Raw genomic sequence first — 26915 nt, forward strand, 5'->3', positions numbered from 1 at the left:
AGAGTAGGGAAGCTATCAAGGGAAGGAATTGGATACAGAGTTCTGGAGGTAGGAATTGTGTGGAAATGTACCCTCCTATCCTACAGTCTTACCAATATTTCCATTTTATAAATAAAAATTAAAAAAGAAAAAAAAGACTCTCATGCCTGAGGCTCCAAGGTGCTATGTTCAGTCCCCAGCACCACTGTAAACCAGAGTTGAGCAGTATTTTGGCTTAAAAAAAAGAAAGGTGGAGGTGAATCTTTATTATATGTGAAGTATATCATATGTTTATCTACATATATTTATTATAGTGTGACTTCACAAAAAGCCGAGACTTTATTTTACAGTCACTTATTAACAAGAAAGAGAATCACAACACCACTCTGGCACATGCGATACTGAGGACTGATCTTATAACCTCATACTTGAGAGTTGTTTTATCTACTGCACCACCTCCCAGAACAACAAAAGCTGTTACATTAAGAAAAAACTCAGAATGGTTCTGAAGTTCTTTATGATTCCTTTCCTTTCTGTTTTTCTTTTGGCTGCTAGGTTATCACTGAGGCTCAGTGCCAGCATGATTCCGCCACTCCTAGTGATTTTTTTTTAAATACAGAGGGTGACAAAGAGAGATACAGAGAAAAGACATTGCTAATAACGCTGCTCCCCTGCTCATGAAGCTCCCCCTCTCTAGGTGGGGAGTGGGCATTGTTACTGGGTTGTCGCCTATGGTAATTTATGCACTATATTAACTGCACCACCACTGGTCCTTCCTTTCAACTTTTTTTTTTAGATTTAGTGATCAAGAAAGACCAGAGCACTATTTAGTATATGTGGTGCCAAGGATCACACTGGAGTATCATGCACTCAGGTTCTGTGTTCTGAGTAAGCCTCCCTCCCAGAATGGCCTTAGGTTTTTAATTTTTTTTTTTTACCAGAGCACTGCTCAGCTCTGGCTTACTGTGATGCTGGGGATTGAACCTGAGACCTTTGGTGCCTCAGGCATGAAATACTTTCTGCATAACCATTATGCTATCTCCCCAAACCATAGCCATACTCTTTTCTGGTCTAGAATACCTCACCCCTCACGCACATACTTAAAAAAAAAATTTATTATTGGGGGGGGGGGTACTAGAGCCTCACTCTGACATATGTGATGCCAGGGATTGATTTTGAGATCTCATTCTGCTAGGTCCAACATTTTATTCACTATGCCACCTCCTGGGCCACTGCATAATACTTTCTAAAGTAAAATTCAGTTTTCAAATTTAGTTTAGTTATTATTTCTTTCAAGAAACCTCTATATCCTCAGATTAGGTTAAATGTCTTTTTTTCAAGGAATCTAATGTATTTTCCTCTAAATTTAGCATCTGTCATATTACAATGAAAATATCCATAATACTCTCTGGCATTTACCCAAAGGACACACAAAGACTTTTCCAAAGGGACATATGTACCCACATATTCATAGTAGTATTTATTCACAGTGGCCAAAGAGTGGAAGCACCCTAAATGGCCAGTGACAGATGACTGGCTAAAGAAGTTATAAGACATATATTCTATAGAGTATTTGGGACAAAATGGACAGAGCTGGAAGTGATTATGTTTAGTGAACTAAGATGAAAGACAACTACTGGAAGGGTGGGGGTAGATAGAATAATGGTTATGCAAAGACTCTCATGCTTGAGGCTCCAAAGTCCCAGATTCAATCCCCTGCACCACCATAAACCAGAGCTGAGTAGTGCTCTGGTAAGTAAAAAAAAAAAAAAAAAAAAAAGACAACTACCGGATAGTTTCACTCATATGCAGAATCTAGAGAACGAATACACATGAACTTGCAAAAAAAAAAAAAAAAGCAAGCAAGCTGTCTAACTATGGTGGTTATTTCTGGGAAGTGGGAGGGTGGGGACACAGAATTTTGATGGCGGGTATGGAACTATATCCTCTAATCCTAAAATTAAAAAGGGGGCACATGGTGGATCCAGTTAAGTGTGCACATTACCGTGCGCAAGGTTGCACAAGGTTTGAGCTCCTGCTCTCCTCTTGCAAGAGGAGACACTTCATGAGCAGTAAAGCAGGTCTGCAGGTGTCTCTTTTTCTCTCCCTCTCTATTTTCCCCTTCTCTCAATTTTTCTCTTTCCTATCTAATAAAATAAAATAAAGAAAATGGCCATTGGGAGTGATAGATTCATAGTGCTGGCACTGAGCCCCAGTGATAACTCTGGTAGAAAAAAAGAAAACAGAAAATGTCTTTTTCTATAGTCTCTTTCTATAGCTATAGATTATAAGCTTTAGAAAAGCAGGTGTAGGGAGTCAGGTGGTAGCTCAGCAGGTTAAGTGCATATGGCGCAAAGCACAAGGACCGGTGTAAGGATCCCGTAAGAATCCCGGTTCGAGCCCCTGGTTCCCCACCTGCAGGGGGGGTCACTTCACAGGCGGTGAAGCAGGTCTGCAGGTGTCTTTCTTTCTCTCCCCCTCTCTGTCTTCCCCTCCTCTCTCCATTTCTCTCTGTCCTATCAAACAACACTGACATCAATAATAACTACAACAATAAAACAACAAAGGCAACAATAGGGAATAAATAAAAATAAATATTTAAAAAAAAATTTAAGAAAAAAAAAAAGAAAAGCAGGTATGTCTTAAGATGGGAGTGGCCTAGAGTAGTTCTTTGGATAAGGGAAAAATTGCTAGGCATTATACAATTGTGTTAAAAACACAATTCCAATGGTTCTTCAAAACCACTGTTAGGTGGGGCAGATCTGATATTTTTACATTAAGGATGATAAAAATGAGGTTAAGATTATACAACTATAATGTACTATTTTACAACTAGAAGTGGTAAAGATCCATGTCTCCTGATTCTAAAGGGTTCCCACACAATGATTTAGGCTTCTCCAAAGGAATAGGTTAGAAAACTTTTCATGGGAGTCAGGTGGTAGCGCAGTGGGTTAAGCGCACGTGGCACAAAGCCCAAGGAACAACGTAAGGATCCCGGTTCGAGCCCCCAGCTCTCCACCTGCAGGGGAGTCGCCTCACAGGTGGTGAAGCAGGTCTGCAGGTGTCTATCTTTCTCTCCCCCTCTCTGTCTTCCTCTCCTCTCTCCATTTCTCTCTGTCCTATCCAACAATGATGACATCAACAACAACAACAATAATAACTACAACAATAAAACAACAAGGGCAACAAAATAAATAAATATTAAAAAAAAAAAAAAAAACTTTTCACTGGGGCTAGGGAAATAGCTCACTTGGATTGTGTGCTACTTTGCCATGTGTGAAACCCAGGTTTGATCACAGCCCCCATGGCACTGAAGGAAACTTTGCTCCTCTAGTCTCTTTAACTCTGTCTCTGATAGAAAGAAGAAAAGAAGTAAAGAAGTGGTCCGGGAGGTGGTGCCGTGGTTAAGGAACTAGACTTTCAAGCATGAGGTCCTGAGTTCAATCCCTGGCAGCACATGTACCAGTGTGATGTCTGGCTCTTTCTCTCTCTCCTCCTTTCTCATTAATAAAATAAATAAAATCTCTAAAAAATTACTTATTTAAAAAAAAAAGAAAAGAAGTAAAGAAGAAAGAAGGAGAGAGAAAGGAAGGAAGGAAGGAAGGAAGGAAGGAAGGAAGGAAGGAAGGCAAGAAGAAAGGAACAAACTTTCCACTGTGAACAGTACGAACATTGCAGGAGCAGTGTTGCCTTAGGAAATCAACAGGGGATAGTGCCCTTGGAGAAGGCAGCACTATGGAGGCAATACAGTAAGACCTCTCATCTGGCCCTAACCCAAGTTAATTCAAGGATATCTAGTGTAATGCTTGCCATTTCTCACTCACCTTGAATTTTGGCTACAGAGTATAAAATATGAAGCTCAAACCATTGTGAGTTCTTTACTAAAGAAATTTTCAGGCTATGTGGGATGTAAGGTTCATTACACAGAATACTTTTGAATAAGGTATACTTGCCTAAAGCAAATGGAAAATGTAAAAAAGAGGTCCAGTCAGACTTCCCCGAAGGGAGAGGTAACCTTTTCAGGTTCAAAAGCGGCTCCAGCACTAGTGCTGCTTGGCTTCCATTCTTCTTTGTCCTCACCTCATTATAATCTATCATACTAGAGCAGAATGGCCTACAGGCTTGTCTTTTCTTTCTTTCTTTTTTTTTTTTTTAATATTTATTTATTTATTCCCTTTTGTTGCCCTTGTTTTATTGTTGTGGTTATTGTTGTTACTGATGTTGCCATTGTTGGATAGGACAGAGAGAAATGGAGTGAGGAGGGGAAGACAGAGAGGGGGAGAGAAAGATAGACACCTGCAGACCTGCTTCACCACCTGTGAAGCGACTCCCCTGCAGGTGGGGACCCTGGGGCTCGAACTGGGATCCTTACGCCGGTCCTTGCGCTTTGTGCCATGTGCACTTAACCCGCTGCACTACCGCCCGACTCCCCAGGCTTGTCTTTTCAAGGGCAGGGAGTCCATGCATCTCTCTATATCTAACACAGAAAGAAATTGGCAAAAGTTAGTTAAATGAAAGTGGGCGTAGGACTAAAGCAACTGGGCTTATTTCAAAAGCATCTGTCAGATGCTTACACTAATCATACTCTGCTGACAAGGGAATCAAAGGGATGACCATGGATAAGTTTCTAAAAGTCAACATAAATTCTGCACAACTAGATGTGAATCAACACTCAGGAACAGTTCCTAAGGTGCCCTAGAGCAGCTGCAGAGTCTGAATTGACATTGAATAAAACCACCAAGCCAAGTCCTTTTGTACTAACATAAAGCTGTTTCTACAATAGCAATAACAGAATGGCTTTCAATGGATCATCATTTCTTTCCTTTCACTCCGAACCAGTTCATCCCATTAACACAGTAGAGATCTGAGAGAAAGGGCCAGTAAAATAGTTCATCTGGGAGAGTGCCTGCTTTGCCATGCATAAACCCTGGTTCCAGCTCAGATTCCACCACACTGGGTGAAGCCTCGATGCTTTGATGTGTTTCTCTCTCTCCCTCTCTCTAAAGTCATCAGACAGAGTGGTGAGGTCTGGGCAAAGACAAAAAAAAGGAGGGGGGCAGGCACACCTGGTTAAGTGCAAGTAGTATCGCACAAGGACCCAGGTTTGAGCCCCAGGTCTTTACCTGCAGGGGGGAGACTTCATGATCAGGCTGCAGGTGTCTCTCTGTGTCTCTACCTCTTTATCTTCCCCCTTTCAATTTCTGGCTGTTTCTATCCAATAAGGAAATAAAAAATAATTTAAAAAAATTTTTTAAAGACAGATCTGAAAGAAAAGTAAGTTCTGTATCTTAAGAAAAGCTAAAAAAAATTTTGACACATAAATACTTTATTGTTTGGAGAACAATATTAAAATTTATATCCTCTTTCAAATAGGTAACATCAGAGAAAAATAAAGGTTAACAGCTGGTTAAAACTAAAAAATTACTACCTTATATATTTTAATTTTTAATTAAGGTTGTCCTCGGGCTTTTTACTATAGAATGTCTTTCCTATTTCTTTCTTTTTTCCTCTTTATTAGTGACTTAATATTGATTTGCAAAATTAGGAGATAACAGGTATAATTTCACACTGTTCCCACAATGACCACCAGAATTCTGTGTCCCCATTCCCTCTATTGGAAACTGCAGAAGAGCTCCTCTTATGTGGTGCCAGGGCTCAGATATGGTTTTCACACATGGCAGTACAGGCACCCTATTGAGAGATCTCTTTGGCCCTAGACGGTTCTTTAGTTATTTCCCATCAAGACTCTAAGTACCTGTAGGTCAGAAAGTGTCTTTTGGGGCTGGGTAGTGGTGCACTGGGTTAAGCACACATAGTACAAAGCACAAAGACCTGTGCAAGGATCCCAATTTGAGCCCCTGGCTCCCTACATGCAGGAGGGTCACTTCACAAGTGGTGAAGCAGGTCTACAGGTGTCTTTCTCTCCCCCTCTCTGTCTTCCCCTCACCTCTCAATTTCTCTGTCTTATCTAAAAAATAATTTTTAAAAAATATATAATATGGCCACAGGAGCAGTGGATTCACAATGCAGGCAATGAGCCCCAGTGATAACCCTGGAGGCAAAAAAAAAAATGTCATTTTTTTTTAAAAAAATGTTTTTATTACCTTTATTTAATTATTGAATAGAGACAGCCTGAGATCAAGAGGGAAGGGGGTAGGAGAAATAGAGAAAGAGAGAGAGAGAGAGAGACCAAGACCTACAACACTGCTTCACCACTCACAAAGCTTTCCCCCTGTAGGTGGGGACTGGGGACTTGAACCCGGGTCCTTACACATTGAAGCATATGTGTTCAACCAGGTATTCTACCACCTGGCCCCAAAAGTGTCTTTTTTTTTTTTTTTCATGTTCTTATTTCCCTTGTGCCATGCACAGGGGTTGTTCATCTAGGAAGGGGAAGGCATCTGTGACTAATGGATAACTTGTCTCAGTCACCTTCCACTTTGGAAGAAGTTATACTATGTAGGAAGCAAAGGCTTGATATTGGCTGCATACCCAACCTCCAAGGTTCCAAGTTCAGTCCCCAGCACCACCATAAGCCAGAGCTGAGCAGTGCTCTGGTATCTCTCTCTATCTCTCTCATTAAAATAAGTATATAATTTTTTAAAAGTTAATTAAAAAGAAAAAAAAAACACATCATAACTAGGCCTCAGCTAGTCACCAGATCTTACTTGCCAGTCTTTGTCTCCCTTCAGTAATAGTACAGCTGATGACTAGTGGTCCTCCTACATCCAGGATCCCTATCATTTTCTCCCCAAAGATTTTTGCTTCCCACCCACCCATGTAGTAGTTTATACACCAATGGTCACAGTCCCTAAGGAATAGTACTACTATTTGAGACACCAGAACCATTCTAGTGTGCCAGGGACTCAACTGTCCCAGGATACAATCTGCTTTTGTTCCCTTTGCAACAAAACAGGTTGCCTTCCCCCATCCATGACAGAAATGGTGAGTGTGTGGTGTAGGTGTATGTGTGTGCACAGACATATGTGTGTTGAGGATGGGGACTGAAATGAGAGTTATTCTTGGGCAGGTACACAAGTTTGTTCCCCACCCCCTTTTCTTTCTTTTTTTTTTTTCCCACCCCCTTTTCTTTACCGGAGCACTGTTCAGCTCTGACTTATGGTGGTGCAGGGGATTGAACCTGGGACTCTGGAGTTTCAGGCCTGAGAGTCTTTCTGCATAGGTACACAAGTTTTATAAACCTCCTAGAATACTCTTTATTTTAAAATACTGTGTATTTATTTATTCTTGCACTATTTAAAAGATTTTATTTATTGGATATATACAAAAAGAAATTTTGTATATATCCAATTTTTGTATATATCCAATAAATAAAGAGGGGAAGAGAAGATGGAGTGCTGGCAATAAAGAAAAGGAGAGACATCCGGAGAACTCGTTCACCACTCATGAAGCCGGTGGGGAGCAAGGGCTTAAACCTGGGTCTGTGCACATTGTGACATGTGTGCTTTACCAGGTACACTACCACCTGGCCCCTCTGTGGACTATTTTTTTAAAGACAGAGGCAGAGAGGCAGAAGGAGGGAGGAAGGGAGGAAAGGAGATAAAGAGGTAAGGGGAGAGAATAGCACTGAAATTTCCTTCGATGCAGAGTAGGCCAGAGTCAAACCTAGGTCACAAACATGGCAAAGCACTGCACTATCCAAATGGTCTATTTTGCCAGCCCCACAAAAAGACTAAATCAATTCTTGGACAGAAGTTCATACTGCATGATTTACAGTTAACCCAACAATGATCAAGTAGTACTACTGAGTTGTTGGAAAAGACATGATGTATTTTTCTACGCAAAAATGTGTCACGGCCCTTCCAATAACCATATATATATATATATATTTCCAACAACCCAATATTTATCTAAGCCTTGTTGTGGTGGTGTCCTAGGGCACTTGTCCCTGAGTTGCCTGCTTTGTAGCATGGCCAACTTTCTCTCAAAGCAGCTGTTTACTAACCTGGTCACATAGCAATTTGGACAGCAAGAGAATACTACAGAGACCAGTTGATGCCAAAAAGGAACTGGCAGGATGGCAGAAACTCAATCACACAGACAGAAAATGGGTCAGTACATTATGACCATCAGAGCTGGAACTCAAGTGTCTGAAAATCTCTGAAGTTCTCCTGTGCCTCTCAGTCGAGAACAATTTCATAGCGGCCACGGGAGAGAATACTAAGATAGGCCGCTACATTGCCTTGATTTCTGTAGTGCAAGAATGTCCAAACCCTCCTCCTGCAACACATATTCAGGAAATTCAAGTCAAGCATGAGTGGTCTGGAAGATGACACAGTGGTTAGAAAACCAGACTTAAGAAATGAAGTTTTGGTTCTCTCCTTTCTATCTCCCTCATGTAAATAAATAAATAAATAAATAAATATTTTGGGGACAAAAAGTTAAGCATGAAGGGTCTCAGGATATATAAAATGTGGCCAGAGAAATAGCTCAACAGGCAGAGCACTGGACTTTCATGCCTGAGGAGCCTGGTTAGGTCTCTGCGCTGCATGGGCCAGAGTGGTGCTCTGGTTTGTCTCTGTCTCATGTGAAACTCTCTCATATGTAATAAAGTAAAAATTCTGGGGACTGGATGGCGACAAACACAGCTGAGTACACATATTACCATGCACAAGGATCTGGGTTCAAGCCCCTGCTTCCCAACTAGAGGGGGAAGGTTTCATGAATGGTGAAGCACATCTGCAAGTGTCTGTCTTTCTTTTTATTTTTTTATTTTTTAAATATTTATTTTACTTATTCCCTTTTGTTGCCCTTCTTGTTTTATTGTTGTTGTCGTTGTTGGATAGGACAGAGAGAAATGGAGAGAGGAGGGGAAGACAGAGAGGAGGAGAGAAAGATAGACACCTGCAGACCTGCTTCACCGCCTGTGAAACGACTCCCCTGCAGGTGGGGAACCGGGGTTCGAACCGGGATCCTCATGCCGGTCCTTGTGCTTTGCGCCATCTGCGCTTAACCCACTGTGCTACAGCCCGACTCCCCGTGTCTGTCTTTCTTTATCTTCCCCTCCCCTCTCTATTTCTCTCTGTCCTATCAATTAAAATGGGGGGGGGGAGACAGAAAAGAAAAGAATGGCTGTGAGGAGCAGTGGCTTTATAGTGCAGGCCCTGAGCACCATCGATAACTCTGGTAGAAGAAAAAAAAAAAAGGAAAGAAAAAAATTTCTTTTTCTAAAAACATGTATCAATTGCCTGACTCAACACTAAAGGTTCCTGTTGTGAGTGGAGAGATGGGCTTTCTAAGAACTAGTTAGCTAGTTTTTAAATGCTAAATTGGTAAAAGACCCATCATTTCTAATTTTGTCTATTTTATAGAGCCAGGGCCTCACGCATACATGAGATCACCATTCTTGGACCATTTTTAATTCAGACAAAGAGACAAAACAGAGGTGGGGGAAGACCACACCACCACAGCTTCCTCCAGTGCCGTAGCATCTCCCATGTGGTGCCAGGGTTTGAATCTGGGCTTCATGCACAGCACGGCACAAGCTGTCCTGAGTGCGTTTTATTTCTGACCCATTAAGTTCACTTTATTGATCTGTTTATTTTTAAAGATACTAGTGAGAAAAAGAGGAAGAACCAGAGCAGCATTCCTGCCCATATGGTATCAGGGATTGAATGTGGACCTCGAGCTTGCAAGTCAAGCATTCCACTATACCACATCTCAAGCCACTCTTTTTTTTTTTCTTTTAAATGCAATGCCAGGAAATAAACCTAGGGTCCCACATATACATACTAGTATACCAGGCCATATTTTTCATTCTTTTATTTCTTAGAGACAGTGGAAATGGAGGAACAGACAGATAAAGAAGATACCACAGGGGCCAGGTGGTAGTGCACCTGGTTGAGTGGACATGTTAAAATGTGCAAGGACCCAGGTTCAAGTCTCTGGTCCCCACATGCAGAGGGAAAGCTTCACAAGTGGTAAAGCAGTGCTGCAGATGTCTCTGTCTCTTTTCCTCTCTGTCCTCCCCCCTTCCCTCTCAATTTCTGGCTGTCTCTATCCAATAAATAAATAAAGATAATAAAAAAAAAAGTTTAAGAAAAAGAAGATACCACAGTATTTGTCAAACATCCCTGGAGCTCCACCAGTGCCATCCTTGGTGTTAGGGCTCAAACCCAGGGTCTCCTGCACAGAAAACATGTACTCTACAAGGAAAACTAACTCCAGTCATTTCCTTTTAAAGATTTATTTTTGCTCAACAATTTGTTTGGCTTTGTATGTCAACTCTCTTTTCAGTCACCAGGTTCCAGATGTCATCAGGATGCCGGCCAGGCTTCCCTGGACTGAAGACCCCACCAATGTGTCCTGGAGCTCCACTTCCCCAGAGACCCACCCTACTAGGGAGAGAGAGAGGCAGACTGGGAGTATGGACCGACCAGTCAACGCCCATGTTCAGCGGGGAAGCAATTACAGAAGCCAGACCTTCTACCTTCTACAACCCACAATGACACTGGGTCCATGCTCCCAGAGGGATAGAGAATGGGAAAGATATTGGGGAGGGGGTGGGATATGGAGATTGGGTGGTGGGAATTGTGTGGAGTTGTACCCCTCCTAGCCTATGGTTTTGTTAATTAATCCTTTCTTAAATAAAAAAATTAATTAATTAAATTAAATTTTAAAAAAAGATTTATTTTAGGGTGGCCAGATGGTGGTGCATCTGATTAAGCATGCACATTACTGCACACAGGGGGAAAGCTTCATGAGTGGTGAAGTAGGGCTGCAGGTGTCTCTCTGTCTCTTTCCCTATCTTCCCTTTCCTTCTCAATTCCTCTGTCTCTATCCAATAATAAATAAATAAATAAAATTATTTTAAAAATTTAAGAAAATACTTATTTTAGGGGGCCAGGGAGATAGCATAATGGTTATACAAACAAGACTCTTAGGCCTGAAGCTCTTGAGATCTCAGGTTCAATCCCCTGCACCACCATAAGCCAAAACTGACATAACCCAGAACTGAGTAATATTTTGTTCAAAAGTAATGGTAATACAAAAATTAAATATTATTATTTTAATTTCATATGAGAGAGAGAAAATCCAAAACACTCAAATTCACGTGGTGCCTGCAATGGAATCCAGAACCTCATACATGCAAGTCCTACATTTTACTAGCTAAGATATCTACTCTCTCCCTTTTTTTTTTTTTTCTTTTCTTTAACCAGAGCATTGCTCAGCTCTGCCTTATGGTGGTGCTGGGGACTAAACCTGAGAGGAAACTCTCAGGTAAGGAAATATTTTGCATAACCATTATGCTATCTCCCCAGGCCCTAGTCCCTAGTCCATTTCAAAGTTCTTTAATGAATGGCATCTTAATATAATCTTCTTAGTAATATAAAGCAGCATCTCAAAGAGTTGTGAAAACAGTCTTGAGGGTTGGAGAGATGGTTTACCAGGGAAGATACCTGCATTGCCATGTGAGTCACTCAATTTTGAGACCCCATGAACAGTGAATGCTGTGACACTAGATGAAGTTCTGAAGCTATGATCTCTTCCTCCCTCTTACTCTACATGAATTTTAAAAATATGGCTTGGAGAGGTAAAATTGTGCATGCTTAAGGCTCTAGACACACACACACACACATACACACGTGCGCGCACGCACACACACACATAAAGTCTTCATACCTTGGATGTGAGGTCCCGATGAAAAATGCCTTTGAAATGAAGGTAGCTGAGGCCTCCTGCTATGTCATAGGCCAGTTTCACTCTTACAGTCCAGGGTAAATGCAGGTCACTATCTAGCAATTGTTCCAGGTTTCCAGAGTTAATATACTGCAAAACAGAAGGAATACCCAGATGTCACTTGACAGGAATGCATAAGCTGGTGGTGAAATCACTAAAGAGGAAATCCCAAAAGATAGACTGAGGTTTTTTTTTTTATTTGTTTGTTTTGTCATTGAGATTTTATTCTGCATCCTGGCATTATGTTAGGTGATATATCCAAAGATAACTTCTTTCAGGAAGTTATAACCTACTAAGAGATATAATCAAGTATCATTTGTTAATAATAAAATATAGTTATGTACAGCCACATAACATTCTGCAAAAGGATCAAGTCATTAAATAACTCAGAGTCTTTTCAGAGAAAATTTCACAATAGAAATAAGTCTGGGGAAAAAAATGTTAGGGGACGATAACCAGAGGTCTCTGAACTCTAATTCCATCAGGACCTGGAGAAAGAAAAGGGGAAAGAAAAAAGGAAGGAAGAAGGAAAAAAAGAAAGAAAGAACACTCAGAAGTAGTATGTGTGACTTAGAAAGGAAGAGAAGGCGAGACCATAGGAAAAAAAAAAGGGTATATGTGGTCCAGGAAGTGGCACAGTGGATAAAGCATTGGGCTCTCAAGCATGAGGTGCTGAGTTCAATCCTCGGCAGCACATGTACCAGAGTGATGTCTGGTTCTTTATCTCTATCCTCTTATCTTTCTCATGAATAAATAAATACTTTAAAAAACTTTTAATGGGTAGATAGATAGATAGATAGATAGAGAAATAATAGAACACATATCTGTGATCTTGGGAGAACTAATGCAGTTTCCAGTGGAGGAAATGGGGACTCAGAACTCTGGGGGTGGGAACAGTGTGTTATTGTATCCCTGTTATCTTATATCAAGACATAAGACATTTCATTCTATCTATAGTAGAACAAAAGATATATTTTAAGCACAGGAGCAACATAATCATATCTGGTTTCTGAAGAAAAGATTATTTTCACAATAGTATTTCGAATGGATTAGAGTGGAGAAAAGCGGTGAAAATAGGTTAGAAGATTATTGCAATAATCCTGGCAAAAGAAGGGTGCCTGAGTCAACACAATGGTGGAGACATTAGAACAGCACACTATTTCTTCAAGATGTATTTAGATGGCAGGTGATGACGATGGAGAAGGGCAAGTAAAAACTCCAGGGTGATCCTAGACGCTGCTATTAAATATTCAGAACAGAGGTCAGGTTTTTAAAAGAGGTGATGTTGAAAGTTCATTGCATTTAAGTGTTTATGGGGTAACCAAAGTTGTTCTTTAGGGAGTTGAAAGTTTAGGAACAGGGACCAAGAAGTGAAGCCCCCAGTAGACCTCAATATTACCATATACAAGGACCCAGGTTCAAGTCCCCAGTCCCCACCAGCAGGGGGCTGGGGGGAGCTTCATGAGTAGTAATGCTGCAGGTATCTTCCCCTGTATCAGTCTCTCCCTCTGTGTGTGTCTTCTGTTTGTCTTCTCTCACTCTCTCCTTTTATCAAAAAGAAAGATTCAGGCAAGCATAGAACCCAGTGATAACCCTGGTGGCAAAAAAAGTTTAGGATTAAAGTTTGAGTCAAAGAGTAGTATCTAAGAAACAGATACACTGAACTGAAACAGTCACTGATGCCAAGAAATATATGAAATTGTTCAGTATTTAACATGTAAGATGAGAAATCAACTGAATCCCAAATAAGAAAGTTATCATGGAAGGAGGAAAACATTCTGAATGCAGCGCCTTAGACTGCTCAGCCATCCTGACACCACAAAAGAAAGCATGCTAAAGAGAAAGTGACCAAGAGTATCAAATGCTACAGATCAAGAAAGACGCATGTGAGAAGTGTTCACTGAATTTGCAACTAGGAGTCACTGTAACTGTAGGCAGACCATCTCAGTTAAATGGTAAAGACCTGGTAAGACCTAACGGAAGTAGGAGTAAGTGATAAGGCTATAGAGAAATTACATGGAGGTGGATTTTTTTCAAGTAATCTGTCATTCCTACATACTCATGAGAAAGGTTTTTGTCTTTTTTAAAAGCAAATAGACAATACAGAATACTTATGATGTTGACAGCTAATATTCATCTATTTATATAATGCTTACTCTGTGCCAGACATTAAGAATTTTATATACAGTATCTCATTTAATTTGTACATAATCAAGGAAGAGAGCTGTTGTTTTCATTTTACAAAGGGCATTTAGAGGTTAAACAACTTGCTGATGCCACCCAATTATTAAGCAGCAGAGTCCGGGTTCAAACTTGAGTAGTCTGGTTCCAGAGTCCATGCTGTTTACACTACATTACTGTGGAGAGTTAGAAACCAAAGCATCAGAGTCAGAGTCTCATAAGCAAAACATAAGCTCAAAAATGCCTGCCGGCTAGGTTAATGAACTTTCTCAACCCAAGGGAAGAAAAGGAGCGAATTCCTATAGGTCTAAAATTAGGCTTTATGGGGGCCTGGAGGTGGTGCACCCAATTAATCACACAAAGTAAAATTAGGCTTTTAACACTTGCTGGTGTGTGTGTGTGTGTGCAGAAATACTAAATTTTTGTGGGGGGAATAAATGAAGATCTTTTTAAAAAATTTCTTTATTGGGGGATTAATGGTTTACAGTCAACAATAAAATGTAATAGTTTGTATATGCATAACATTTCCCAGTTTTCCACATAACAATTCAACCCCCACTAGTTCCTCTTCTGCCATCATGTTCCAGGATCTGAACCTGATCCCTTCCCCATCCCAAAGTCTCTTAGTTTGGTGCAATATACCAAATATAGTCCAAGTTCTGCTTTGTGTTTTTCTCATCTATTATTGTTTTTCAACTTCTGTCTTTGAATGAGATCATCCCATATTCATCCTTCTCTTTCTGACTTATCTCACTTAACATGATTTCTTCAAGCTCCATCCAGGATGGGATGAAGAAGGTAAATTCACCATTTTTAATAGCTGAGTAGTACTCCATTGTTTATATATATGCACCACATCTTACTCAGCTACTCATCTGTTGTTGGTCACCTGGTTGCTTCCAGGTTTTGGCTATTACAAATTGTGCTGCTATGAACATAGGTATACACAAATCTTTTTGGATGGGTGTGTTTGGTTCCTTAGGATATATCCCCAGGAAAGGAATTGCAGGGTCATAGGGAAGGTCAATGGCTAGCCTTCATAGGGTTCTCCAGACTGCTCTCCCCAGGGGTTAAACCAATTTACATTCCCATAAGCAGTGCAGGATGGTTCCTTTGTCCCCACAACCTCTCCAGCATTTGTTGCTGCTACCTTTTCTGATATATGACATTCTCACAGGAGTGAAGTGGTATCTCATTGTTGTCTTTCTTTGCATTTTTCTGACAATCAGTGATTTGGAGCATTTTTTCATATGTTTGTTGTCCTTTTGGACTCTTCTTTGGTGAATATTCTAAGTTCGTACCCTCTCCTCATTTTTGAATAGGGTCATTTGCTTTTTTGTTCCTGAGTTTGATGAGCTCTTTATATATTTTGGTTATTAGCCTCTTGTCTGATGTATAGCATATAAAGATCTCTCATTCTGTAAGAGGTCTCTTTGGGTGGTGGTATCTTTTGCTGTGCAGAATCTTTGATGTAGTCCTATTGTTTTTTTTTTTTTTTTAGCCTCCTTTGTAATTGGATTTGTATCATTGAAGATGCCTTTAAATTTAGATGGAAGGGTTCTGCCAATATTTTTTAAATATTTTATTTTTTAATTAATTAATTTATGAGAAAGATAGGTGGAGAGGGAAAGAGAAAGAACCAGACATCACTCTGGTGATCAAACTCAGGATCTCATGTTTGAGAGTCCAGTGCTTTATCAACTGTGTCACCTCCCAGACCACAAAGACCTTTTTTTTTTTTTTTTTTTGCTAGAGCACTTCTCAGCTCTGGTTTATGGTGATGTGGGGGATTGAACCTGGGACTTTGGAGCCTCAAGCATGAAAGTCTCTGCATAACCATTATGCTATCTATTCCTACCTCCAAATATTTTCCTCTAAGTATTTAATAGTTTCTAGTCTAACATTCAAGTCTTTGATCTATTTGGAATTTACTTTTGCATTTGGTGAAATATAGTGGTTCGGCTTCATTCTTCTGCATGTTTCAACCCAATTTTTCCAACACCATTTGTTGAAGAGACTCTCCTTTTCCCATTTAATAGTCTGGGCACCTTTGCCAAAGTTAAATGTCCATAGGTGTGGGGAGATATTGAATTTATAAAACACTAGAGAGCCTAATGGGATAGTCATTTAACTTTGGACAGGTCAGCTAATCCAGCAGTCTTCTCATCTATAAGGTAGGCATGACAGCAGCCTGGTAGGTCGTGCACTGGAAGAAGCACTGGACTCTGAAGAATGAGAACCTAAATTTAATCCCTGATATTGCATGTGCCAAGTGATCCTCTGGTTCTCTCTCCTTAATAAATATTTTTTAAAGTAGGCAAGATAATCCATGGTTCATGTAACTCACAACATTATCACAGGAATCTAGTACAAATATGAAAGTATCTAGGGGAAAAAAAAAGTACCTATTTGAGATTTTCTGCTAGGGTAACATAAACACCAAAATTAACCAGTTGGGGGCAGCACCATGCAGCACTTCAAAGCCTTGAGTAAGGCAGCTCCAGTTTGGCAAGGTAAAGAGATAATGCAATATATCTAATTTCTCAAAAGAGAAACTTGTCAATTTACTTCATCCTGCTTAATAATCCATCTTTGGAAATTTAAAAAAAAAAGCATAATGACATTAGCACAGTGATTTCACTGATTTAATCTACCCAATATTTATACTTGAGGTGCCAGTTTACTAAAAATAAGAGTTTGAAAACTGCAAACTACAGTAAAGCTAGAATCCAGTCATACAGGCAGACTTCTTTATCTCTGAAAGTAAAAAAAAAAAGAAAGAAAGAAAGAAAAAAGGAAGAGGTAGTGGTTTGTTTTGGTGGCATATCGACACGATCATATTGAAAGCCTGACTTCCGGGGCCAGGCAGTAGCACAGTGGGTTAAGTGCACATGACACAAAGCTCACCGACTGGTGTAAGGATCCCAGTTCGAGCTCCCAGCTCCCCACCTGCAGGAAGGTCACTTCACAAGTGGGGAAGCAGGTCTGCAGGTGTCTATATTTCACTCGCCCTCTGTCTTCCCCTCCTCTCTCCATTTCTCTCTGTCCTATCCAACAGCAACGACAGCAATAATAACAACAATGATAAACAACAAGGGCAACAAAAGGAAAAAATAGCCTCCAGGAACAGTGGATATGTAGTGCTGGGACTAAGCTCCAGTGAACCCTGGAGACAAAAAAGAAAGAAAGAAAAGAAAAAAAAGCCTGACTTCAGGAGCCACTTAGGTTTCCCAACTAAGGACCAGGCAGAAAGGAGAAACCTATGATGAAAAGCCTAAATGTGCATTCTCTGTAGGCCAGGCTATGACAGGACTCTGGTTCAGAGAAATGTGTATTTGCTCTGGTCAGTAATGTATCTGAAGGCCTGTGAAATCCACACACCAAATTAGAAAGCAGAGAAGGAAAGGAATGACAAGGAAAGGAGTTACATTGGCTTTCCCACGCAAAATGGGAAAAGAATCAACCAGGACTAGAAAGGGAAGCCAGATGAAGCTTATTGTTTTAACTTATTTCTCTTCTCTTCTTTTAGTAAATACACTGGCTAATAAGTATGTAAGCACTCAAAACCACAACTTCTCAATATCTCAAGACCTTTGCATATATGAGGAAAGGAAGTTTGAGATCTGCCAACAAGGAAGATTTCTAAGTTGCTACATACTCTGTGTGCCCATTATTGGGAACATTCACTTCCCAACATACAGACACAGCTGATGTGTCATCTGAACAAACCCCTCTGGCAGAAGCAGAGGCTAGAACTGCAACAGCACATTCAGCTTTCTGGGATGTAGTTAACAACTTTGCTCTCAGTTTCTTGGAGACCACTCCCTTGGGCAGCCCTACAAAACAATTGAAAGTACTGGCAATACACATAATGTGGCACTGTGGCCTTGCATATGCACAATATGCTCCTAGGCCAGCTTTTTAATTCTAGTGTGGGGAAAAAGAGACAGCAGAGATGAGGAGATACCAAAACACTGTCTCACAACTGGTGGACTTCTCTGTAGTACTTCAACATGATGCTAGTGTTTAAACCCAGGATATCAAGAAGGCATGCATTCAATCAGGTGAGTTATATCTTCCAACCCAGGCAATGCATTTAAATAACCTAATAGGAAATGTTTGCATTTTATTCTCATTCTTTTAAGCTTTCAAGTTCAGAGAATCATACTATCAGCCAGTCAAATATGTGTGCTTCAGTTCTCAGTAAATTTCTAACTAAACCTATACCAAAACCTGCCTCTCCACAGACTAGTAAAGTAGTAGAGTTTCTGTCATTTCATCTATGTTTGCTAGTTTCATTAAAAAAATATAGACTCTGTCCCTAGAAGGAACTTATGAAGTATGTATTATAAATAAACAAAACTTTTATGCAAGACATCATAAGCCTTTTCAAAAAAATCTCCAAAGGGGCAGATACACGGATACTCAGTTCTCTACTCAGTAATACCAGTTCAAGTAACTTCTACAAATGTTTACTGAATACTATTCTACAAATGTTTACTGAATACTATTCTACAAATGTTTACTGAATACTATTCTACAAATGTTTACTGAATACTATTCTCCTCGAGAGAAAGAACCTGCCCATGTACATCAACACTAAGTCACACCTCCCCTTGCCCCATGATCAGAAGCATGGCTGGCACATAGTAAATGTGGATATATAACTCATCTCCATGAATTAATCATTTTTATACCTTAAATAAATTCATTGGGGGATACGTGTGTGTAAATAATATCACCAGCCTCTTTTGGTAGAGGTAAATATTTTGGGTATGAAAACAGACTGACTGACTGACTACCTGAGGAATTTGCAACACTTCAGAATTATATCTAAATTGAAAAGGTAGTCAAGAGTTTAGGGGGTCTGGGTTTTTATCACTTTGAGGAGTCTATTAAGAGGGCATACCATAGTACTGAATATTTGTTTTGCATGGTATCAATATCTATAGGCTACTGAATTTTAAATTATAATAGTGGCTGATTAGAAGGGCCCCAATTAAAAGAAGGAACTTAAATCTTGCCTTCATTTATTTAATTGTATTTAATCATTCACTTGTTCATTTAGCAATGTAGTGTACACTTCACTGGATACTGGATTACAAAATTGAGAAAGATCTGGTCCCTGCCTTCAAGATTGTAATACAGTAGGTTGAATAACAGAAATATGTATAGGGATCAAAGTGACACAAGTGTGGAGTAGGGCATGAGGAAATGCTTATAAAACGAAAGACTGGATCTGGGTTTAGATAAAATAACTAGCTAAATGATAATGAGGAGAAAGTATATTCAGAGTGGTATATAAGCATATATGAAAGCAGAGGAAGTGAAACAATAGCCAACAAACATATTTTGGGTTCTCTGTCTTTCATGAGTCAGTTCATTACTGACTCAGCCAGGCAGGCCCTAATGGGCCTCCTGAAGTGGAGGCTGAACTGTGGCAAACTCAGGCCTTGGCAAATGTATGAATATATGCTTGTAGTGACTGTTGAACCTTGAGCCGAGAACAGGATGATCCTTTAGAGCACAAACCTCCCACAGGGCGCTCTTGGGATGCCTGTCCTGGAATTACCCATGGCAGTAACAAAGCTTTCTTTTCTTTAATCCAAGCCAGTAGGATGGGATGTCTGCTAGCCTTTGTGTTTGGAGCCAACCAACAAACATACAGTGGCCAGCACAATGGCATTGTTAGGCTACAGTGAAAAATAGGTCAGGGCCCAGGCTCTCTTCTGTAGACAGCTGCTCTAAAGAACAGAGGTCTGAGAAGCCGCTGATGTGGCATTATGGTTTCTGACTTACACGACATTCTAGGAGCTCTTCCCATTGTTTCTCTAAACAACTCAGTTTTAAATCTCTGCATCACCTTTGTTCTTTTTTTTTTTTTTTTAAAGATTTTATTTATTTATTAATGAGAAAGATAGGAGGAGAGAGAGAAAGAACCAGACATCACTCTGGTACATGTGCTGCCGGGAACTGAACTCATGCTTGAGAGTCGGATGCTTGACCTCATGCTTGAGAGTCGGATGCCCTATCCACTGTGCCACCTACCGGACCACTCACCTTTGTTCTTTTCCTTTGTTCTTAGTTCTCATTGTCTAGCCTCAGTTGCTAAATCCTTTTGATTCTACCTTTGCTCACTGGCCCACTTTTCTATGCCCATAATAGCACTCTAGTCCATGAAACTCTCTAGCAACTAGATTTAGACATGATTTAGTATCAGGCCAGGGCTCCTAAACACTCCACCCAATTTGTGTTCCTAACTCAAATTCCTTAATAAGTCTACCAGTGACCTGGCTACTGGAGCCAAGTTTAAAAGCATTCTTCCTTACAGCTTGCTATCTCATATCTACTACAACCTCACACTTTACAGCTCCCGATGGGACTCTCTGACATTAACCTGATGGTTTGGCTCACCAGTGAATAAAGCAATCTATTAAAGAAGACAGTGTATCCTTCCTCTGCACAAGATATGAGAAGTAGGGGGCCTGACAGTGGACAAATGAAAATGGCAACTAAAGGAGTTTAAGTTTCTCATTAAGGTAACATAACAAAGGAATCTGTCCTTAAATGAATCAATCACTTCTTCTTTTCTCCTTTGCCAACATTAGCATGCTATTTTGCCTCTAGATAAGGAAGAAATCAAGCAAAAGCAAAAGTTAACAAAAGCTGTTAGTTCAAATGGTGTCTTCTAAAGGTAGATCAGGTAGGCAGAGAGATAGAAAGGAAGGGACAGGATCCTGCTTTTCTATGTGGAAGATAGTTCCCCAGCCAAAGAGTCACTCCAAGTACAGGCAGTAACCTCTTTTGAAGGCTGAGGGCCAGAGGGACAGGCAGTGTGGCACACCCACTTAAGCAAACATGGTTCTAAGCACAGCAACCCACACATGGACCCAGGTTTGAGTCCCTGGCTCCCCACCTGCAAGGGGGATTCTTCACAAGTGGTGAAGCAGGTCTGCAGGTGTCTGTCTTTCTCTCTCCTCATCTCTCAAATTCTCTCTGTCTTATTCAATAAAATGGGAGGGGGCACCAGGAGCAGTGGATTCATAGTGCTGGCACTAAGCCCCAGCCATAACCCTGGAGGGAAAAAAAAAAAAAAAGTAAGGGTCAGGTAAATAACTAAATACTCTCACACCCTCACCTTCATTTCCCAAAGACTACTTGGATTTATCATAGGAAGGTATGAGTACAGAGGACAGTTCTGGTTCTGTTGTAAAGAAACAGATTGACGACTGATAGAGATACAAGTGTCTCCATCCTCAAGGAAAAAGGCAGAGCCTTTACTTCTTAGGTTTCAGACCATCTCCAGTGTCAGAATGATGTGCCGACCTCTCTAATGAGAGTAAATGAGAAAAACCAGATGGTTAAACTTGAATGAAGTTAAGTCCAAATATATCTTAACTTGTTCAAAACTGTCTTTCCTCTGAGGGACTCACTGGGAAGTAGCTAATACTGATCTAAGGCCAACTCTCAACTCAAGCAAAGCAGCATCCCTGGACATGCTATCACTCAGAAGGCTTAGGGGGAAGTTAAATTATAAAAATTTTTGCTGAACTGTTAAGACAAAGGACTGACTAGTAGGAGTGGTATATATGGAAAGTGAAGAGCCCTGTGGTAGAGGAAGATGATATGCTGGTGATGGGTGCGGTTTGCTGACAACTATCATGGAGAGATAAGAAATTACATATGTGACAACAGTTATATAAATCATCATTTCCCCCTAATAAAGTGATTTAATTTAAAAAATTAAGCTGAAAAGGAAGAGGAGGAAGTGGAGAAGGTGAGAGAGATAAAGTGAAAGATTTTTTTTTTCCAAGAATTGGAGCAACTCTCTGCCCCAATCCAACTTTCTAGCTCTTTTTCTCTAGTCTTATACCATTCTCTCAGACAATATTCTTATGCAATTTCAAGCTAGCTACCAAACTCAAGCAAAACTACCATAGTTGTGTGCCCCCAGGAACATATCTAAAATGGTTTTCTAGCTTTCTTCTATCCTAAAATCCCTAATCTCATCTGCTCTGATCCTGCTTTTTGGTTCCCGTTCATTAACCATCTTGTCTCAACTTAGGTCATGCCACTTTCCAGACACCAAGTTGCAGATGCTACCATGACTCCATCCCAACCTCTCTGGGCAGACGACCTCTCCAATGTATCCTGGACCCTCGCATCTCCAGAGCTCTGGTCCATTAAGGAAAGATAGAAACAAGCTGGGGGTATAGATCGAACTGTTGATGCCCCTGTTCAGCGGAGAAGCAATTACAGAAGCCAGAACTCCTACCTTCTGCTCCCCAAAAACAACCTTGATCTATATTCCCAGCAGGGGAGAAGTGATAGGATGAAGATAAGAGGGCTCTGCACTCCAGCTCCATCAGCACCCAGAGAGAGAGAAGGAAAAGGAGAGGGACACATGGAGGTAGTTATGTTGTCATGAGTGGCTTGAAGAGAGGATTGAATCAGAAAGGGGGGGGGCATAATTATGTAAAAATGTGGACAGATAGTTGTAGAGATGATGGTTGGCCCATGTCTACAACCTTAGGGGAACTGCGGTGGATTGCAGTGGGGAGAGTGATGATTCAGGTTTTTTTTTGGTTTTTTTAAATATATTTTTTAATTTTTTTAAATATTTATTTAATTTATTTATTCCCTTTTGTTGCCCTTGTTGTTTTATTGTTGTAGCTATTATTGTTGTTGTTGTTGTTGGATAGGACAGAGAGAAATGGAGAGAGGAGGGGAAGACAGAGAGGAGGAGAGAAAGATAGACACCTGCAGACCTGCTTCACCGCCTGTGAAGCAACTCCCCTGCAGGTGGGGAGTCGGGGTTCGAACCGGAATCCTTATGCCGGTCCTTGTGCTTTGCGCGAGAGTGATGATTCAGAACTCTGGTGGTGGGAATGGTGTGGATTCAAACCCCTGTTGACATGTAATTCTGTAATATAAAAATAAAAAATATAAATACATAAATAAAGTACAAGTGGAAAAGTAGGGGTAGAGAGGAAGAGGAGGAGAAAGGAAAAACAAGGACTGACCATAGCACTGACTTCTGAAATCCAGAAGATCCTGACACATTTCATGAGTTCATTGGGAATAGCTTTGATGCCAGGCCTACCTACATCAGCAACTGGAAGAGTAGTTCCCTAATAAATATTTGTTGAATTAATTTATAATTGTTTCAAGCTTTCTGTTTACACATAGGGCTCTATTCTATCTCACTAGCAAACGTGGTCTTCAAAACTAAGACAAAAAATTATCTAAGGAAAGTACCTAAAGATACAGTGGCATACTGTTTGTTTGTTTGTTTGTTTGTTTATTTATTTATTTATTTAATATTACCAGAGTACTAACTCAGTTCTGACTTAATGGTGGTGCTGGCGACTGAACCTAGGACCTTTCATATCTTAAGAGGCTTTCTGCATAATCATTATGCTTCTCCCCAGCCCCGTATTATCTTTTAAAGGTTCAGATTAAGACTGGTCTGGTCTTCTAAAGTGAAGAGACTATACTGATTATAATGGTATGCTCTTCAAACATTTCCCAGTGGTTGAGGAGATAGTACAGTGGTAGCACACAGGACTTACATGCTTAAGGCCCCAGAGTGCTAGGTTTAATTCCAGCACCACCATATGCTAGAGGTCAGCAGTGATCTGATGTCTCTGTCTGTCTGCCTGTCTCAGCCATACCACCTCTCTCTCTCTCTTTCCTTCTCTCATAAAAATAAATATTGGGGAGATGTGAAACTATCACTGTGACAACAATTATTCTGTATCAATACTTCCTCAATAAAGTGAGTTTTCGAAGTAAATAAATTGATTAATATTTACAAAAACAAAATGTTTTTCTGGGCAATATACAAACTGCTTAGGGTGGGGCAAAGTATTCCAGCTATGCTAAGTTTTTCATTCTCATAAAGGTCATTACCACCTATCTAGAAACTAAGCATCATTAACTGACTCCTCACTCTCTCCTTATTAAAGTCACTACCAAGATCTTTTGCTTCTATTTCCAAAAAGATCTTCAAGCATGTTCATACCACCCCAGCTTCAGTTACCTTTCACCCAATCTTCAATAAAGTTTTTCTTTGCAAGTCTCCTGGCCCCAACTTTTGGCCCAATACAGTCTATTCTCCACAGAGAAGCAAAAGTGCTACCTAAAAATGCAATGTATCAGGGGCCAGGTGGTGGAATACCTGGTTAGGTGCACATATTAGCATAGGCAAGAACCAGATATAAGCTCCCAATCCCCACCAATGGGGGAGTGGGAAGCTTCACAAGCAATGAAACAAATACTGCATGTGTCTCTCTCCCTCTCTATCTCCTCTCCCCTCTCAAATTCTCTCTGTGCTATCAAATAAAGGGGGAAAAAAGTAGTGTATCATATTATTCTCCTATCCAAAAATATCTCAATGACTTATTCCTGTATTTGAAATAAAATCCAAAATTTTTACCATGGCCTAAAAGATTCTACATATAACAAGGGCAACAAAAGGGAATAAATAAATAAAAATTTAAAAAATATTCTGCATAATCAGGTCTAGTCTAACATACACTTCCTTGTAAGAATTGCTAGAAAAGAGTTTCACATGAAAACAAACAAAGGAATTCCAACTCTAAGCAAGGTGACCAGTGGTAGAACAGAGCAAGGAACACAAACAACAGTAACAGGAAAGAACAAAGAGGGAAGAGGAGGACAAAATGGACAAGGTGATAAAATCAAATGTTGATAAATCAAGACCAACCTAAAAAAAATGCTGCTGTAGACATTCTAAGTTAAACAAAACACTCATGAACAAAATATAGAACAGAGACCCATAAGAAGCATAAATGCAGTAGATGAGGCTATTATAGAAAACTATCCACAGAAAGTGACAAATACAAGCAAGCAGGAAAAGAAATCAATAAGAAGATAACCTCAAAACAGACACCAGAATACCTATAAATAAACCACATATATCAATATCACCCTAAATGTGAATGGCTTAAGTTTACCAATCAGAAGATTCAGAGTGACTGAATGGACATCTATTCTATGTCTCTAGCAAACACAAATCAGAAAGACAGAAAGACAAGCAGAAGCTCAAAGTGACAAGCTGGAACAGATGTTCTGAGCCAATAATGCAGGAAAAAGGCAGGAACCATTATTCTGCTGTAAGATAAAACAAACTTTCAGGCAAAAGAAAGTAGTAAGAGACAGAGCTGGGCATTACATATTGGTCAGAGGTTCAACTCAACAAGAAGACATAATCATCAATATATACACTCCCAATATGGGACGCCTAAATATATAAAACAAGTGGTGACTGACCTCGAGAGAGAAGTTGACAGCAAAATAATAATAGTAGATCTTAACACACCACTCAAAGCAAGAGATAGATCCTGGGGACAGAAAAATCAACAATAGTGTCCTTAAATGAAATTATAGACAAGATAAACTTAAGATTATACATACAGAACATACTATCCCAAAAGAAATGAATACACATTCTTCTCAGGTGTACACAGAACATTTTCAAGGACAGGCCATATGCTGGGACACAAAGATAGCCTTAATAAGTATGTGAATATCAAAATCATAAAAAGTATTTTTCTGACCATGAGGGTATGAAGTTAGAAGTCAATCACAGGCAGGGGAGATAGCATAATAGTTATGCAAATGCTATTTAATTAAATGTTTTATTTATTTATTGGAGAGAGACAGAAATCAAGAGAGAAGGGGGAGATAGGGAAGGAGAGATAGGGAGGGGTAGAGACCTCCAGGTCTGCTTCACCACTTGTGAGGCTTCCCCACTGCAGGTGGAGACCAGGGGGCTTAAAATTGGGTCCTTGTGCATGGTAGCATGTGTACTCAGCCAGATGTGCCACCACCCAACCCCATGTTGAATGTTCATAACTAACATATAGTAATAGTAGTAGCAGTAACCTCCCCCAAAGTTACTCTATACTTAAAATATAGGTGTGGCTATGCTGAGTTAGCCCAAGACAGGTATCTGGCTCAAAGTAAATAAAACCAAGAGAATACTCTGTATTGGGTCACATGAAAACAAGAAAAGAAGCAGGCTTGAATAATGGTAATATCACAGCACAACAAGAAACTGGAATCGGGTCTATCTGCTCATTTTTATGAATAATGCATGAGTTTGGTCATTGAACCCACAGAGTTTCCTTTCATTGTAATAAACTCTCTGATTATATGTCTTCTTATAAGTCAAAAAAGAAAAAAGAAAAGAATTCGGAAACAACACATTAACCCACACAAACAAGTTTCCAAAGTAACTATTCTTTTTTTTTTCCCTTTTGTTGCCCTTTTTCTTTTATTGTTGTAGTCGTTGTTGGATAGGACAGAGAGAAATGGAGAGAGGAGGGGAAGACAGAGGGGGAAAGAAAGACAGACACCTGCAGACCTGCTTCTACCTGTGAAGCGACTCCCCTGCAAGTGGGGAGAAAGTAACTATTCTTTAATTAAAAAAAAATACTTAGTGGGTTAGTGCTACTGTGCTCTAAAGTGGTGACTAAGAGGGATGACCATGAAAATTTTTTTTTGTTTTTAAAATTGTTTTTTTTTTAATGTTCTGTAATCACCTGCAGGATTGTCCTATTTCCTCATTAATTAAGAGCTTTCAGTACCAAGATTTCTTTCAGTACCAAGATTTTTGCTAGACTGGGATGTCTTTGCTACAAAGAAACTGTTATCAGGTCAAACAATTGCTATGTCTTTATCTGAGTGGTTTTCACTGCCACAGTGGGAGAAAAAACAGAAGAATATCTTCATGGAGAAAAGGCAAGAGAGAGTAGGCAAAGCATCCTACTCACTCAGAAAATCTTTTACTCACTCCTTTGACCAGACAATATTGTCACATGCCCTACAACTGTGTTCTAAGAGATTCCACACAGAGGTTCCCAAAACTGCTTAATTATAAGACTATTCCCCTCTCTGTGCATTTACTAACAACTTGAAAAGAAAAGCATTCTTCTTATATATCTTTTTTAAAAGTATTATGAAATGATACATCTGTCTAAAAGCATGTCTCTCCTCTCTTTTTTTGACCCTTCGCCCTGCCTTCATCT

General features: G+C 40.0%; 1 protein-coding gene and 1 long non-coding RNA gene across 2 annotated transcripts in view; one reads left to right on the forward strand and one right to left on the reverse strand.

The window, feature by feature from the left end:
* The window catches only part of LOC103120560 (testis associated actin remodelling kinase 2), a gene marked incomplete at its 5' end in the record, with an annotated part of 35287 nt that extends 10061 nt beyond the window's left edge, over nt 1-25226 (reverse strand). Inside the window, 2 exons of the mRNA XM_060184785.1 lie at nt 11623-11769; nt 25156-25226. Coding sequence (XP_060040768.1) covers nt 11623-11769; nt 25156-25226 — 218 coding nt within the window. The remainder of the gene's footprint in view (nt 1-11622; nt 11770-25155) is intronic.
* On the forward strand, nt 17582-23664 carry LOC132536645 (uncharacterized). The gene is made up of 3 exons (XR_009548133.1): nt 17582-17924; nt 21926-22434; nt 22733-23664. It is a non-coding gene; the product is annotated as an uncharacterized LOC132536645 (long non-coding RNA).
* Nucleotides 25227-26915: the final 1689 nt, after the last annotated feature.

Source organism: Erinaceus europaeus, unplaced genomic scaffold (genome assembly GCF_950295315.1).
Source record: "Erinaceus europaeus unplaced genomic scaffold, mEriEur2.1 scaffold_275, whole genome shotgun sequence".
Classification (NCBI taxonomy): Eukaryota; Metazoa; Chordata; class Mammalia; order Eulipotyphla; family Erinaceidae; genus Erinaceus; species Erinaceus europaeus.